Source organism: Lagopus muta, chromosome 3 (assembly GCF_023343835.1).
Source record: "Lagopus muta isolate bLagMut1 chromosome 3, bLagMut1 primary, whole genome shotgun sequence".
Classification (NCBI taxonomy): domain Eukaryota; kingdom Metazoa; phylum Chordata; class Aves; order Galliformes; family Phasianidae; genus Lagopus; species Lagopus muta.
Genome location: NC_064435.1, coordinates 64,537,213 through 64,554,152, shown reverse-complemented (window position 1 = coordinate 64,554,152; position 16,940 = coordinate 64,537,213). Strand labels below are relative to the sequence as shown.

Genomic DNA, 16,940 nt, shown 5'->3' with positions numbered 1-16,940 from the left:
ATTACACGTGCAACTTGATCTCGCTGTCTCAAGGATACTTTTTTTTTTTATATATATACCTAATTTTATTTCACATTGGGGGGAGATTCTCTACCCTGGTAATGGAAATGACACTTTTCATTCCTATCATCTCCCTGACTGAGAAGACTACAGGAGACGTTGCGAGGAGTTCATCAGCATTCAACAGGCCATTAGTTGCCACGTCACAGCAATTACCTGCAGTGACAGCTGTTACATCTGAGATCCTAGCATATTTGCTATCAGAACTGCTCATTTGCACTGCGTCCGTTTAATGGGCACAGGTCTGATTACCACTTTGCTAATCTATTACGTGGTTAGCTACTTGAAAACATTTTCAGACCAAAAAGATCCATTAGAGACTCACATGCTCCCATTAATCAATTCATGAACATCGAAACCATGACAGAAAACAGCAGCCAGAAAATTCCTCCTGTTTTCACAGAATTTGAAATGAGATCTCTGCTGTGAAACAACCCAGATCTCCTCATTATGCAGCCAAGGCAACTACAAAACTTGTTCTCAAATTATTTGGTCTGAACATTCCCAGCTCTGAAGTCGCCACACCAATGAAGGCTGGGCTTCTTTCCCACTTTCTATGGGCTGGACACAAACCCAACAGTTTTTCCTGGACTACTACACAGCATAGGTGCTTTCCTTTGCCAAAATTGAGACTGTAGGAAAGGCTTATTTCTAAAGTTCAGAGGAAGTGGTGGTGAAATCTCTTAAAAGAAAAACACTGGTTAATCTTCTTTCTACCAGCAGTTCACCTCCAGTAATGCAAGCTCTCCATGGCCAAATGGTTCTAGCCGCAGCAACAGCACAGTGACATAGCAAAGAATATTAGAACAGTAAAGATTCATAAATTACTGAAGCAAGAATTCAGGCTAGATTTGAAGTTAAAGCTGGATTCTTACAATCAAAGAGACAAGGAAACCAGTAAAGATGCTTTCAAAGGCAGGTTACTCTCTATACCCTGAACAGATGCTGTGGCAATTACTTGGTTTATTGTCAGACATAGCAGCTTGCTTTCATCTCAGAGGTTGGTTCTGATATGGACTAACATCACCCGGCTGAATGGCTCAGCATGAGCTCAGCATGGTAGGGATCAGTTGACATGGCATGAAATGGAAGCAGAATGCTACAACTGCATTCTCTAAGATTAAAGAAAAAAAAGTGAGCTGTGCAGTGAGTTAGTTTTCATCTCAAGGTCTCTTCATCTTCAGTCTCAAGGTAATTTAATAACTATTTATGCTGCTTCAATTTCCTACATTAAAACTCTTGTTTTTAAACAAAGAAAATACGATTTTGCTATTCAAAGTACTGTACACCATGTGTATCACCTTCACAGCACATCACAGCTGAGTCTGGTCAAACAGTTCTCAATTACCAGTGTTTAAGGGTCAGACAAACAACCGGCAACAGTTTGCTTGAAGATGCTTGTATGCAATTCTAATACAGACCTGAAAGTAAACAGCGTTGTGATGCTGATCATTTTAACCCGACCCTAAATCTCTATTATTACAACAGAGTTCAAACAAGAAGCAAGGTGTTAAAGCCATTAAAATCTATTCTGTGACTAATGACCATTTCCTGCATTTTCTCATTACAGTAACAGTTCTTCCATGCTCTCAGATTATGGAAAGTTTAATAATGATCTCCCAGTCTTTTGGTGGATACTTGTCTCTTCTTAATTGGAACAGGACATACAGTATGAGAAATTTGCTCTGCCAAGGGTTTGCTCATCTCTCTGAACGCGTTACATTACTTGAACAAACAGGGCAACAAAGACAAATTCTGCAGAGAGGGAATTAGAACCGTCACCTTATTTACGCAGCTAACCTGGAACGCAGAGATTCTCCCTTCCTTTAACAGTACTGTCTCTGATTATATCCACTGCAGTTACGATATGGAAAGTTAAGCTCTTTTGTACATTACCACCATAAAAATAAAGCCACTAAAACACAACTTAATTTCATATTTGAAAAAAGCTAGCAGAGTAGTTACCCAAAGGTCATACCATAATGTGTAATACACGTCAATTCAGTTAAAAGGCACTGGTGTTTCTCAATAAATGTCTTTGCACAGCCAAATGAGGAAAAGATGAAGAACAGAACACTATCTTTAGAGCAGACATAGGAAATCTACACTAAACAAACTGAAGGCAGTACAAAAGAAGAATTTACTAATTCTCTCCAAAACGTGGCTCCTGGTCTTCTCACTTACCTTACAGGCATTTGCTGTCAATGTCAAACAGGACATCCATGTTCTGTTTTACCTCCTACATCTGATCCGAACAAAGCAGCTCTAAGCGCAGAGGTGCTGGAGACCACCGCCTCCAGAGCCCAGAAATTATTCATATCCCCATTAACACAGATATGTTACACACTACGACAGAACAGAATGCTATTTTTCAGAACAGATTGAATACAATAGCTACAGAGATTCTAAAAATTCCCAAAGACTTTAGTCTGAGCGGAGGGATTCGATTTAAAGAAACTAGGTATTTAGAGTCCACTAGTACTCCCACTTGGAGCTGGGACATAAGAATATGACGCCTGACAGTGGAGGACCACCACTGGGAGTCTGCAGGTAAATGGAGACACCAGGTTCAATGTCAGCAGTGAGCACCACTGACAGCTGCCACAACCACAGGGTAAGAAAAGCAAGAAAACCAGGTGTGGGAGCTATTCCGTGGCAATGTTTGGAAGATGCTTAATGCCACAGCATATTTGAAATGCACGCTGCTGAAGGAACAGTGATTCTGTACAGAAGCCACGCGTTGACTCCTAACATAGTCTCAGCAACTGCTGAGCACAGGCTGGTGACACTGGCAAGCTTAGCCCAGCCAACCACCACCAACCAGCCCAGTCAGCCCTGCCATGGGACTGGGGAGTGAAGGGTTTTGAACCAAACACCCAGAAGCTGCAGATAGTCTCCAGACTGCTGCTTCTCCCCCCAGTGCTCAGCAGGGAACAATCACTAAGGTATGGGCTGTGCATCACAATCAGTATTTCAGTTTTGCAAACCTGATACCTTGACATAGGGATTTTAGTTGTGCAATGATTATTATCATAATATTACCAACCAATGCATGATCTGCTGAATACAGGTCAAAATCCATCAAAGTTATGGATTAAAAAATTACACACACAAAAAAAGTAATTGCCATGGTTTAACAGGACAAGTATCACAGAAATGATCACAAGAATTACAAATATAAACTGAAAGTGTACTGGTTTTTAGGTGTTCACTGAAGAGTCATATAAGGTCCAAAGCACCAAATTAAGAAATTTTTAAAACATCCAGAACTCATACACTGCTCTTCTGATTTTTCTATTTCTCACTCCATGAAAGCTTAGTCAATCCAAATTAAAACCTCTTTTCTCGCAATGTTTTCAAAGGGATGCAATTCTGAACTTGGGAAAATGTTTTTGAATTACGACCTAACCTCACTCTTAATCCCCTGCATGCTCTCCTACCCTGCTCTGCTCAAAGCTTCTTTGCTAAGATAAAGCAAAACTAAAATCCCAAACATGATCCAAAACACCACGCACTGATACAGCATCAGACTGCAGTCAGTATCATGGTGGGCTAACATCCAGTCTCAGGTGAACATTAACTGTACTTCACAAACAGCATAAAGACATGAGGGACAGCAGACAATGTAAGGAGCAAGAAAATGTGCCAACTCTAACTGATGACACTGTCACCATCCCATCCTCTTCATCAACCGTACCAAAGGGAAACAAGGTTCCGTACAACCATTAAGACACTCTTTGTTTTAGTCCTGCAGACACACGTCGATACCTTCCTAATAACTGCACCATGCAATTACTTTCATTAATCCACTTCTACCTCATGAGATTTGTAGAGCTTTCCAAAAGAGAGGGATATGAAAGATACCTGTATTTAGGTAAATATAACCACATCATCTCATCTTACGGATTTTAAATAGCAGTATAACATGGCAGTTTTTTCTTTGAAATTTTCCCGTTGTGCAGATGAAAACTCTTGCGTACTACCGCAGAAATAATGGAGATAACACTGCCTAAAGCAATTGGGAGCAGCAAATATAGAATGGCAGTAACAGTCAAACATAATTCCACACAACTTTTGCAGGAGTCTAGATTTAATTTGCTTTACAGGACAGTTGGCCAAACAATGACATTTATCATAAAAATATCCTCTCCATTAAGTAAATCTCATTTTTCTTTCCAAAAGAAAATTCAACATATAGCCTGAGCATTCAGTAGCTCATTTTCATCATCAGCTTACACAGATTTTTCTTAACAGAACAATTCAGTTTAAAAAAAAAAAATGCAGACCCATGTAATGACAGTCATATTGCTTTTGGCTATGTTAACTTAAAACCATACCAATTTAGCTATCTTTCTTTAGATTTTATTAGAAAAAAGCAGCAGATCAACATTACAATTCAGAATCTAATCTAAATATGCACTTGACAATGCAGCACATCTGAATATGGAGTGAAAAAGGATTCCAGAAAACCTTCAGTTTTGCCAATCTCCTGCTACCCACATCACGTATCTTCTCTTCTGGCTTTCTGATGACCAAAATCAAACAGGGAACAAAAGATTTACGGCCATGAAAACAAAACCGTAATACAGTAGTATGAGTTCCGGGTGCTAAGTGTATTCCATCAAGTTAACTTAAGGACTTCAACACGTACGTAAATCTTCTGTTTGGCCACGAATGTCCATGAAAGCTGACTGACCCAAATAAAAACTGAAATGTCAGGTCTGGACAAAAAAAAAAGTTAGACAGCATGTTAACCTCCAGTTTTCAGACAGTAATAAAAAGATACAATTCCAACAGCCAAGAAATTGAAATAAAAATGTTGATCTGACATTCAAGAGCTAAGTTTATTCTTACGCTCATTTTGCTTGCGCCCAAAATTATTTTAGACCCACCAGGGAGAAAAGAAGTATTTATGGACTATCACACAATTGAAAAAAAGAGAATTGCGTTTTGACTTGGTTATCATCCCCCCACTGAGGTATAAAATCTACATATAAATTTGATACTTCACTATAACAAATTGTACTTTTCATAGTTCTGATTTAGTTTCCATTCAACCCTGTTTACTTTTTTTTTTTTTTTCCTCCTTAAACTACAGAATTCTTATCTCATGTTATTGAATCCATTTCCCAGCTCTCTGCTTATTTGTAGATCTGTATTTAGTAGTCTGGTTACCACAGCTAACCAGGAAAAAAAAGTCTTGAACTTTCTTCATTACAACAGCACTTTCAGCAGAGGTTACTGATGTGCAAGCAAACTACGACGATATGCAGCTCCTCAGAAAGAATATTTCATTGATTATGTTTCCACTGTCCAAATGTTCTCTACGTGATTTGCTAGAAGAACCTCCTTCAATCATGTAAACATCAGTGGGCGCAGTCTCACTAGTATATGTGGTAGTTTCACATCCTTTTACAGGAAGGCTGGTTCACAGCTACAGAAAAGCTGCAGGAGTTCTAACAGGTGGCAAACTGTGGATTCTGCAGAGAAGTTTCCTTCTGTTGCTACTTAACAGTGTAGCCAAAGTATTTGCCGAGGTAGCCCAGTCAATCCTTTATTTTCTTTAGAACCTCTCAGAATATTTCTGGAAGGGTGACATTGCGAAGTAGCCACTGCTGAGAGCGGCTGCCATTGCAGTCTCTGATGCTGGGTACCTGGCTGTCTTCTTCGGTGGCTTTGTCCAGGCACTGATTACTGTTCACATGCAGCAGAGTTAATTTCTGGAAGACAAAAAGAAATGAGTTGTACAAAATCACCAGGCAGAATAAAGAGGTTTTAATATCTCTTACAATTCTTCCATAAGTAAACAGGAGCTAGACAAGACCTCCCTTGCTTACTAACCCCAGAACCCATTGCTAAAGAAAACTCAAATATGTCACTCTATGTTATAGGTATAAACACATTACGTTTCAAGAACAAGAAAACAGTCTGAACTTACAAAACACTGTTCTTTGTCAAGCAATATCCACCATTATTTAAATAAGACTGTACTACTCTTCTCTGAAGAAAGATTGAGGGAACTGGGCTTGTTTAGCATGGAGAAGAGAAGGCCATGGGAAGACCTCATTGTGACCTTCCGGTATTTGAAAGGAGTGTATGAACAAGAGGGGGTACAACTTTACAAGGGTGGATAGTGACAGGACAAGGGGGAATGGTTTTAAACTGAAACAGGGGAGATTTAGGTTAGCTATTAGGAGGAAGTTTTTCACCCAGAAGGTGGTGACACACTGGAACAGGTTGCCCAAGGAGGCTGTGCATGCCCCATCACTGGAGGCATTCAAGGCCAGGCTGGATGCAGCTCTGGGCAGCGCGGTCCGGTGGTTGGTGACCCTGCATATGGCAGGGGGATTGAAACTAGATGATCATTGTGGTCCTTTTCAACCCAGGCCATTCTATGATTCTATGATTCCGTGAGTTTGCAAGTACTTAGAAGCTCAACTCTGATAAGATGTACAGCCTTGATTATTAGTTATAACAATAGTTTTCATGAGATCAGAACAAACACATTGAATTCTTTTTTCTCAGTCAGGGACACAAAACTGACCTTATATTATACCCTTCTCAAAAACATTCACATCTACAAACGTACATATATGTACAAAATGCAAACACATGCTGAAAAATGCTAGTGATCTTTTATCTGGATACTATCTTCTACTTCAGAACTTGGTTACTTCATTTCAAAATAAATTAAAGATAATAATCTGATTTGATACTATCTGTAATTAGGCACTTCAGCAACAATAAAAAAAAAAACCAAACAAGAAATAAAAACAACCAGCACTTACCCTTTCATGAATTACTGATTATTACATAAACACATTACTGCACACTATTACTCAATGTATTTACTTCAGTCACGTAGACTAACAATGTTAAAAAAAGAATGAATGACTCCCAAAATTTGAACTTAAGCATTTCAATCAACATTTGTACTCAATCACAGCATTGTCTTCGGAGCTTGTACAGCACATTAATGACCACTGCACAAGCACACAATGATTTCTAGATCTGTCAGTTTAACTTATGAATTTTAAAATGAGTTTGCACAGTATGGAAGAGGTGATTAAAATAAAGCTGTCTGAAGCATCTCTTAAACACACTAAATGTAAATGTAAAATCTCTCTTATAATTTTGGATGCTGATTTTTTAATTACAACAGCATTTCCTTTTAACCTTGTGAGACCCAAGAAACCAGGTGCCAGAATTGATGACAGGAAATAATTTCCGCTATCTATGTGATCAGCAATAGATAATATTAAGGCAATCTCACCTTCAAAGAGTATTGCACTAACAGTTTTTCTTCAGAGGGTCTGGAAGCACACTGAAAACATTTTTATTTATTTATTTTTTTTTAAGACCTCCTCCAAACCTCATTAGGTAATTAATCAATGCAAATACCACTTGATGAATTAATGGCAAGGGGAACATAATCCTCCTAACTTTGTTTCCTGTTCTGACTGTCAAATAGCAGCCCCACAAAGGAGTCTGTTGATGTGTAAGGCTCACATAAAAACAGAAGTTGGCTAATTTTAACATCACAAGTTATTAGAAGACTTACCACTGGATCATATTCCCAAAGCTGATTTCCTTTTAAATGGTGGCACTTGAGCATTGTTACTGGGCCATTAAGTTTGGAGACATCTAAACACAAATCATCAGTTCGAATTTCTTTGTTGGCTGTATATGAGAAAACCTAGACAGAAAAATAATGACAAAAACTGAAAAAAAAAACAAAAAAAAACCCAACAACAAGCCAACACAACTAAAGAATTCCTGGATAAGGGACAGCAAAGGAGTGGTGGTGGTAGAAGGCAGCAGAGGAGGCAGGTGTGAGTGAGGGGAACATTTGTGCGTTGCTTCATTAATATTCACTGACCATTACTTTTCTTCATCATACACATAAATAATTTTACTTTTAGGGGACAAATACAAACAATACATAAGTTCTCCATATGACATTTCCAAATTGCAGGCTGTTTTCCACACAGGAACAGCACAGTCCCCAAGTCAGTCAATCTTCGTATACTGGAAAAGACCTGATTAAAAATTACTAATGAAACAAATGAAAAAAAGAAAAACAAACAAAAAAAAAAAAAACAAACAAGTGGAAGAAAGTTTCAGAAGTGACACTCAAGCACACTGAAAATGTCAGTTCAGGTGGAAGAAGATAATTTTGTTTTTGTTTAACTATCAATGACAATCAACAAGTCTAATCAGGAGATGGTTTGTGAGAACCTACAGGAGGGGAAGTGTGGCTTACAGCAGTCTCTTCCCCTTGTTTCATTTTTTACTTTATCTAAATCATGCTACAATCAGTCTTCAAATAAATAACAAGTAAGGAATCATAAACACATCTTCTTATGCATTCCCTCTTAATGGCAGCATCTTCAAGGTTTCACAAAATGTTCAGCTTACGTAAAATGTAATGATTGTTAGTAAAAAATTATCCTGATGAGTAGAACTTAAAACAATTCATTGCTATCATTTAAAAAGTCACCTGATTTCCACCCATTCCATGGCAGTTAAAGATTCCAACTTTCTCATTTTCTTTTCTTGCCATGTTATCCAGACATTGATTTGTTTCCACGTTTCTTATCTGCGAGTGAGGAAGAGCACATCACAAAAGGCTGTTATTTTTAAGAAAGAACTAGGCCTGTATCCAACCACACTGACACCAGTTCTCTCTGCTATATACCTACAGGTTATCTGCAAGAATTGTAAAGTATATGAGTGGTACTACAGTGAGAGAATGCTAACCATGACTCAGATTCCCAGGCAAATGATCAAGCTGCTTTGTTACAGAGTCACACTTCTTTCCCTTCTATTGGGATCTTCCCACCTTGAGACCCCTTTTTCTCAGAGGCTCAGCTACAATGCAATGGAGTCAATTCCACCTCCAGCCCAAAACTACCGAAAGTTTCAAAGCACTCTTCTAGGCACAGTGAGCTTAATTTCATTTGAAGTCACAGGAGACGTGGTTCAATTTCTTCAGTTCTTGAGATACAGGATTAAGACTGTATTACTATATAGTAAATACAATGAATAGCAGTCTGCTGATAGCAGCATAAACACTCCTCTCTTTCATGAAATACGTTTTTCTTGAACAAATACAGTACAAAATTACTCTACAAAATGTGCAATACTTGACTCAATATGGCTTGTAGAGGAAACTATGTGCCTGTTTATTTAGGACAAATTCATCTCTGCTACCTCTACTGTCATGTGAATTAAAGAAAAACAGAGAAATGCCCAGCAAAGCTTAAGAACTATTAGGATTTGCTGGTCACTGAAGAGGATTCTGAGGGTAAAGCTCAGAGTACTTATTTATTTATTCATTTAGCAAAGTCTTTGTTTGACTCGCTCTAGTTTTTTAAGCAAAACACTGCTCTACACGAAGAACTTCATAGAGTTCACCTTAACTATGTGTTTCTGAATGAATATCTCTATCGGCCTTCTCTGTGAAATTTAGTATGGTAATAAGAAAGTGAAAACATTTCAATTAACACAGCACATAAAGTTTGGCTTTCTACTTCATTGAGGTGACAGATGCATCACTTTTCAGGTGATGGTGATATACATGCAAGTTAATTGAGCTTTGCTGGAGGTTAATGTGTCTGCTTTCTCAGTTCAGAATAGAAGAAAACTTACTGTGCAACTTACTTTATAATAAATTGTAGACAAGTATGCCACATAAAAATCTTACCTCCCCCAAAGAAAAATAATGGCGTGGAATTTGGGAATCAGGATAAACATTCTCCAGGTACCAGGAGAAAGGCTTGCACTGAAGCTTGCGTCTCAATCCAAGTCGTGATGATATGTCCCCATAGTCAACCTTAGTAACTCCTGGAGATTAAAAAAAAAAAGGTTGCATTTAATGGTTACTAGTGAATTGTACATAACTTCATCTGATACAAAAGTGATTGGTACAACACATTGTTTGTGTGAAAAACATTCTAAGAAATCATCTTCACATTAAAAAAACATCTTTCTTTAAATATAGCATTATGTTGCTTATACTTATTGCAGAAGACAAGTTAATCGCTACTTGTGAATTCTTTTTCCCTGTAATTATACAGAAGGTGGAATCACTAACTCTGTACTATGCATGACTACTTTTTACCCGTGGTTTGTGGAAGAATTTGAATGCTACAGCTTAATAAGTTATCAGAGAAAAGAGGCTGAAATGTACAGTTACTAATGCCATTCTAACCCCATTATCAATTGAGGTGCATATCTATGTAGTGTAACATAGCAATTTCCTTCTGCAAAGCAAGGAGAATTGCGTTTTAATTTAATTCTATAAGTCAGGTACCACCTGCTGGGTTCGTCATCGTTCATCTAACCACATAAAGAAATAGAAAGCAGCCTTCATACAGAGAACTAAGCCCTTAACAATTCAGTATTCGTTCAATAAAAAAGCAGCAGTTACAGGAACTGTGTTCACCATTAGGCCTGCTATTAATTTCTGCAGCATTTTGTCTGTCTTTATTCTCTTTTGTCCCTCATTTATCAAAGTGCTCCATTCTTCTTGTATCTACCCATCCCTTTGTAGAAGCTTTAATTCCTTCTGAAAATTAAGTTGCTCAAATCCCATCTGAAAATGGGATGAGAAAGGTCTGCACAGTCACTAAGTACTTTTTTACTACACCAGAATTAAGCACTGTTGTTATTAACATCTTAATAATATTAATTAAGGTTAGAATAATTTAAAGCTACTTCACATTCTATTTGTATTTTCCACACTACGCTACAAACACACAGGCCAAAAAGATATATTACCTAATACATTACAAAAAAAATACCCTCCTACAGACCACAAATATGGCTCAATTGACCACTGTGCCTAAAGACCTCCTCCATATATTTGTCAGGAATATCTCTGCACTTAGAGGACTGTAAGTTACCACAAGAATTGCCTGACCTTTTGAAACGAAGTTTGCACTATTTTGCAGTTGATACACCATGTTATTAAATCAACCTGCCAGCAGATGGTGTATTTTTACTCAATTAAGACAGATACCTACATAATTTCAGCTGCTGATAAACATCAGTGAAAACATTTCTAATTTCAGTATTCTAGAAATAGGAAAATGCTAAGTCAGAATCACTGAATTGAAAACTTAAGAGAAAACCCTTCTGACTTTTGAGAAAGCATTCTGGAGAACTACACTAATAAGGGGAAAAATGAGTGAAATCTTGCTTTTTAATAAAACGGTGAATAATATGGATGAAAACTAAGCAAAAGCACATCAAAAAAGAAGCAAAAAAATCACAGCATAAGAAACCCCAGAAAACTACCCTCCCTGAACCAACATGAAGATATCCTGCACAGCAAAATGAGAACTACCTCAAGACACCGTGAAATAAGAAAAGAAAAGCTGCCGATCCTCATCCTCCACTCATGAAAAGTGAAGTGGATGGATGACATAGCTATCATGCCACTCTTGGAAGAATATGACAAAATTCAAAACTTACTCATCTACCGAATTTGCTATAATGACCTTAAAAAAAAATTTGGGCTCTGTCACTTTAAAAACGGCACAAGGACTGAAGTCACAACCATAAAGAATTTAAAAGTGACATCTAATTGTTTACAAATGTATTATTTCTTGAAGTAATTTTAAATGTCACTACATAAAAGAAATGTGCCAGCTGATTTTTGCTCCGTCACACTGAAATAAAAGGTGTGGGTTATATCCATTATAACCATTTTTAATGTGACAGAACTAAAAACAAACAAACAAACAAACCAGCCAATAAAGTACTCTGAAGTCACACAAAGTCACCTACTGGCACACTGACCTGAGCACGGGATAGTGAAGAAGTACAGTTTGCTTCATGGGTGGTCTTTAACAAGGCCAAATTGTTTTGCTTTCCAAGTGAGATATCAATCTCTTAGCTGCTTTTACTTCTTGTCTCTATTATTATTATTCTCATCTAGCTGGAGTCTCCCTATTTACACTATACAGCACAACAACTACGGGGTAACTGTTATTTGGGGGAAGAAATAGAAGCAAACAAGAAAAACTGCAAAATACAAATTGTATAGAAAAATTAAAGGTGTTTCTGCACTGCTATTTTCTGCACGCACAGGTAAGAATTTCAATATGCACTGGAGTCTTACATATGCCTTCCAGTGTTTTTGTACTTGTTTTTAAAGGCTCAGCTAAAATATATACATATATTAAAACCACAAAACCAGAATGAGGTCAAATCTTCCTCCCAGCTAACTCTTACGCCAGACTGTACAGGTAGGTATATAATGAGGAAGACAATCATGTTCATCACTTGTTTTTTGAAATACTTTGGCTTTGCTCATGAAAACAGTGTTAACAGTACTTACTACTGTCCATACTTGACCAGAGCTTTTATTTTCCTCCCCCAGAAACACAAAAACAAACCAAAACACCATAAGCTTTATTTTATTATATTTCAAGTCTGGATCTTCCTGGTGGTTCTTATTATTACTCAGCTTATTCTGTTTCTTCTTATTACTCAGCTTGCCGTTAGCTGTGACAAACACATGCTTTTTCACAAATGCACTTAAAAGGCATACACAGAGATAAATAGGGATAGGGTGAACATGTATCAAATAATTCAAAACCACCAACTTAGTACAAATCTCAGATTTAGCTCAGCACTTGCTGGGTGCTATCACTATTCCTGAAAAAAATTCACAGAATCACCAAGGTTGGAAAAGACCTCCAAGATCATCCAGTCCAACCATCCACACACCATCAGTATCTCCCACTAAACCATGCCCCTCAGTACAACATCTAACCATTTCTTGAACACAACAGTTAGATGCTGTACTAAAGGACATGGTATACAGTTTCGTACACAATACCATGCTACTCTGATCAGTAATACGTAACAGTCTTTCCTGTTCTATCAGATCTCTTGGGTATGCTTACACTTGGAAAAAAAAAAAAAAGTTATCAATTTGACAAATCTAGACTTCTCATCCAAGCAAGCATTTCTGTAATTTGGTTACTAATCATGAGAAGAAGCTACTCAATGCTATCACTATTTCCTGAAAAAAATGCTTTACTCTATTTTTGAGAGAAAATCCCTAGACTTCCCAATAGACTAGGGAGGGAAGGAAGAGTCTTAGAAAACCATTTCAAAACTACTAACTCCTCCACTATCCTTACAATATATGAATACTAATCGCCTACCACATTCGTATATGTATAACAATGTCTAGCAGTAGAATACTCCATCTGAAGGTTAATTATCCTTTTGCTAACTCATTAATAATTAAAGCTTTTCAGTGGTCATGTTGCAATAGTTCTGCCATCCTCAAAATTTCAAGAGAATGGAAGATTTGCTTGCCAAGTTTAATGTGGCAATATACTCATGCTAAACTGCTTTGAAAGATGAGAAGCATGATGTTTTCATCATGATTATAAACCACTCCATCATTTTCAAAAGCACAGTAAGAAAGCTTCTTTCAAAACCAGGCTTCTGTGTGGAAAAATAAATAAAAAAACCCTCACAGAACTTGTTTTTCTTCAGTATTATAAAACTCAATAAGCAGTAATCATTTTAAACCAATTCACACAGTCACATACTTGCATCTCCAGTTAATGGCAGTAAGAAATACTGGCTGTAAACTGGAACATACAGGACCACTCTGTTCATACTTTAAACATAGGTTTAGCTACATTGCAAAGACCAACCACCATCGACTCAGTCTCCCCATCAGCCATAAACAGAAATCTTATCCCAGACTTACCATGTTTGGCTAAAGACAAGCATACATAGTGATGATAAACCAGGATGACTGATCCAGTTCTCAGGATAACAACCATGTCCGTCAGAGAGCTCCTGTTTACATAATTCTATAGCATTACTGATTGCTCTGGTATAATCAAAGACACCTTCTGAGTAAAACTTTTGGTCAACAAGAAGGTTAATTTCCATTCACACTAGGAGGCTCTCCCTGAGCTCGTTAGAGCTGCTTGCTGGGATACCTTCAGTGTTCAAATGGGGGCATAAGAGATCGCTGAATGACAGCCTTTTATACTGAGACCAAGAGGCTGCAGGTCCAAGATGGAACTCTGACTCATGTAGTTTTAGGCTGTGTGATTTTCTTGTGTAATCTGTGTTTCACCTTTAGAAGAAAGATATTAACAAACACCGTAACTGCCAGTTTACAATTAATTAGTAGCTACAAGAAGGTAGCTGTGGTAAGCCAACCTAACAGTATGGAGCTGCTGCTGCAAAAAGGGCATTTTTCTTGCTCAGCTTCAGACTGCTGCTGCACTTCCTGTGCTGACACAGGTGCTAATTTAACCAGCAGAAAGCCTACAGAGTAAAAGGTCCCAAGGAGTTCAGTAAGTAAAACCAGCTGCCATACACAAACAATCAACAAGCAAAGGGAATAAGGCACCATCCTTGCAGCAAACTGTTGGACTGACACTGCCATCTCAGAAAGCCTCACCCTTGGACAATTCTTTCACAGTATTCTGGACTAGAGACAATGAAAAAAAAAAGAGCAAGTCTAGGAATCAGAGAGAAGTGGCAAAATCCACTGCACAGGCTGACAGGATCCAGGCTATTCACCTGCATATGCAGGATTCCAACAGGAAATGGTCTGTGAAACAGCACCCTGCTGCAACACACAGCTGTAAGAAAAGCTGTAGGCTAATGCAGAACAACTGCAACAGTTAGTGCCATTAATGCTGCAGAGGATAGCTGCTGTGTGTGAAGAGATAGGCTGGATTTTGGCTGAGCAGCACCTGCTGCAACACTGTCCTGCTCAGCTTCCTTCTGTACTTGTCTGCTTCTAAGCAGAAATATGATTTTCTAAAATGCATGAAAGCTTAAAACACAAGTAGTTCCTATTAGGCAGTATTTATTGGAGGTGGAAAAAAGATTAAAGGCTTGCTTTTCAAGAGTATAGCTTTCCACTTAACTACATCAATAGTAAAAAGTCTCTGGAGTTCCCATCAATCGAATAGTAAGACATTTCCTTCCACAGTTCGGATCACATGAAATGGGAAAGCTACCCTAAAATCTTAGGTTTGCATCCCTCTGTGGTTCCCTCTCTCAGGGGAGCAGAAAAGAAAGGATATAAAGGAGTTGTTGTTAATTTGACTTAATCATGTCTGCCAGTATATTACCTCCTTCAAAATCCAGTTTCCTCATCCATAACAAGAAAAATAGGGTGCAGAGGTTTGCTCGTTTTCTTCTCATATGCATCCAGGCTTGCAAGCTAGCATCAGCTTAAAAATTCTCGTCTTGCTCCTTCCAAGAAGCTGTGACACTGTCACAGTAATACTGAAAGCACACATTGCACTAGCAGAGAGTTTCACAGGCTGTACAGTCTGCCAGAGTCACTACATCATCATTCTGCAAGAACTAAGCATTTCCTTTTTATATAAGAAGGACACTTGAAAACTGAGAGTATGGCAAAGTGAGTTAATGGAGAAGAAATTCACTGAGTTAGCTTAGAAATATGTACTGACAATTCAAAGTAATATTTGCCGTCAATAGGTAAAATCAGCAGTCTGCCTAACTCAGGTAAGATAGAGATAACAGTGTAATAAAGGTAAGGGGTTTGTGAACTTCCCCAAATAATAATCCATTCTGGTTCTGACAACATGCAAGGATTTGGAGGGGAGGGAAGAAGATATGAGCAGCGCTGAGTACAGTCTATCGGTTCATTCTCTAAATAATAAACACTGCATCATAGCTAGAAGCAAGCAGCTGTACAAGCCATTCTTTTTCACAGCCTTGGGTAACAGACTGATTTCAGAACAACGCAACAGATTCAGGTAATGCAGCCCTGTGATTCTTGAAACACTTGGAAATTCCGGTGTCAAACTTCAGTGTGGTGTCAAAGGGATACAGGCACATAAATGAGACTGTGTGCCAGTTGGCTGGTGCAGATGCTCTCTGAGCAGCTTAGAGCTCTTGGCAAGAATATATCCACCAATCATGCAGGTTATTAGCATAAGACAAACTGTGCAGACATGCATCTTTCAAAAGAAGAGAATATACAGTGCAACTACAGAGAATCAGTGAAGTTACTTTCACCATCTCAAAACTCTTATTCACATTCTGTTTTAAATGATATTTTTTTTTGTAACTTTTCTCCAACAGAAGAATGTATGTATAGACACAATGCTGTAAACCCATGAAAACAAGCTGTATCGAAACAACATTTCTACATGAAAACAGTAACTCCTTTTGTAGCTTATAGTTACCTCATGAAAAGAAGGACTACAAAGATCATATACAAAATAACACAGCATTACCACTATGTTGACTAATTCAGCTTTGTTTTCAAGAGCTTATTTTTACATGTAGGTATTGTCACTTAGTAAAAAAATAAATAAATAAATAAAAATCCAGCTTGGCATGGATGCAAAAAAACAATCTTAGCCAAAATTAATTGCAGTTATTTATATACAGCTTATCTGAAAGACATTTATATTTATACATGTGATGTTTGAATTCATAATTCTTAATTAATAAAGCAGCAGAGTAGCCACAAGCTATAAGATTCAGATTTCACCTAAAAGGTTTTGACTGGTACCACATTACAAAATTAATCATGAAAACAGAATTAAAAAAATCTTAGTCCTAATCAAGTAATGCATTCTATTAAAAAAACAAAAGTATAAAGCAATGTGATCACCTGCTCTCAAAGTATTCTCAAAGCCTGTAATCTAAATTACTACATTTTATTCCAGTTTTTACATTTCAATACTAATGCAAGTTTAATAAGCAAGTCATATGCGAGTAGTAGCTTAAAAGATAGCTATTTGGGAAAGTAGATTTATCATATAAGACCACTGCTCAGTATTTGAAGTTCAATATCTCTAATGCCTCAAATAGTTGTCAGTGTCTGTTGCTCTCTGAAGTTT

At 37.6% G+C, this 16,940-nt stretch overlaps 1 protein-coding gene across 2 annotated transcripts in view; it reads right to left on the bottom strand.

The window, feature by feature from the left end:
- Positions 1–5,117: 5,117 nt before the first annotated feature.
- The window catches only part of GALNT1 (polypeptide N-acetylgalactosaminyltransferase 1), a 73,973-nt gene continuing 62,150 nt past the window's right edge, over positions 5,118–16,940 (bottom strand). For both annotated transcript variants that reach the window (XM_048938664.1, XM_048938665.1), the window contains exons 10-13: positions 9,767–9,906; positions 8,561–8,659; positions 7,622–7,756; positions 5,118–5,780 (exon numbers count right to left, since the gene is read on the bottom strand). In XM_048938664.1, the coding sequence (XP_048794621.1) occupies positions 5,634–5,780; positions 7,622–7,756; positions 8,561–8,659; positions 9,767–9,906 (521 nt within the window). In that variant the 3' untranslated portion in view covers positions 5,118–5,633. The remainder of the gene's footprint in view (positions 5,781–7,621; positions 7,757–8,560; positions 8,660–9,766; positions 9,907–16,940) is intronic.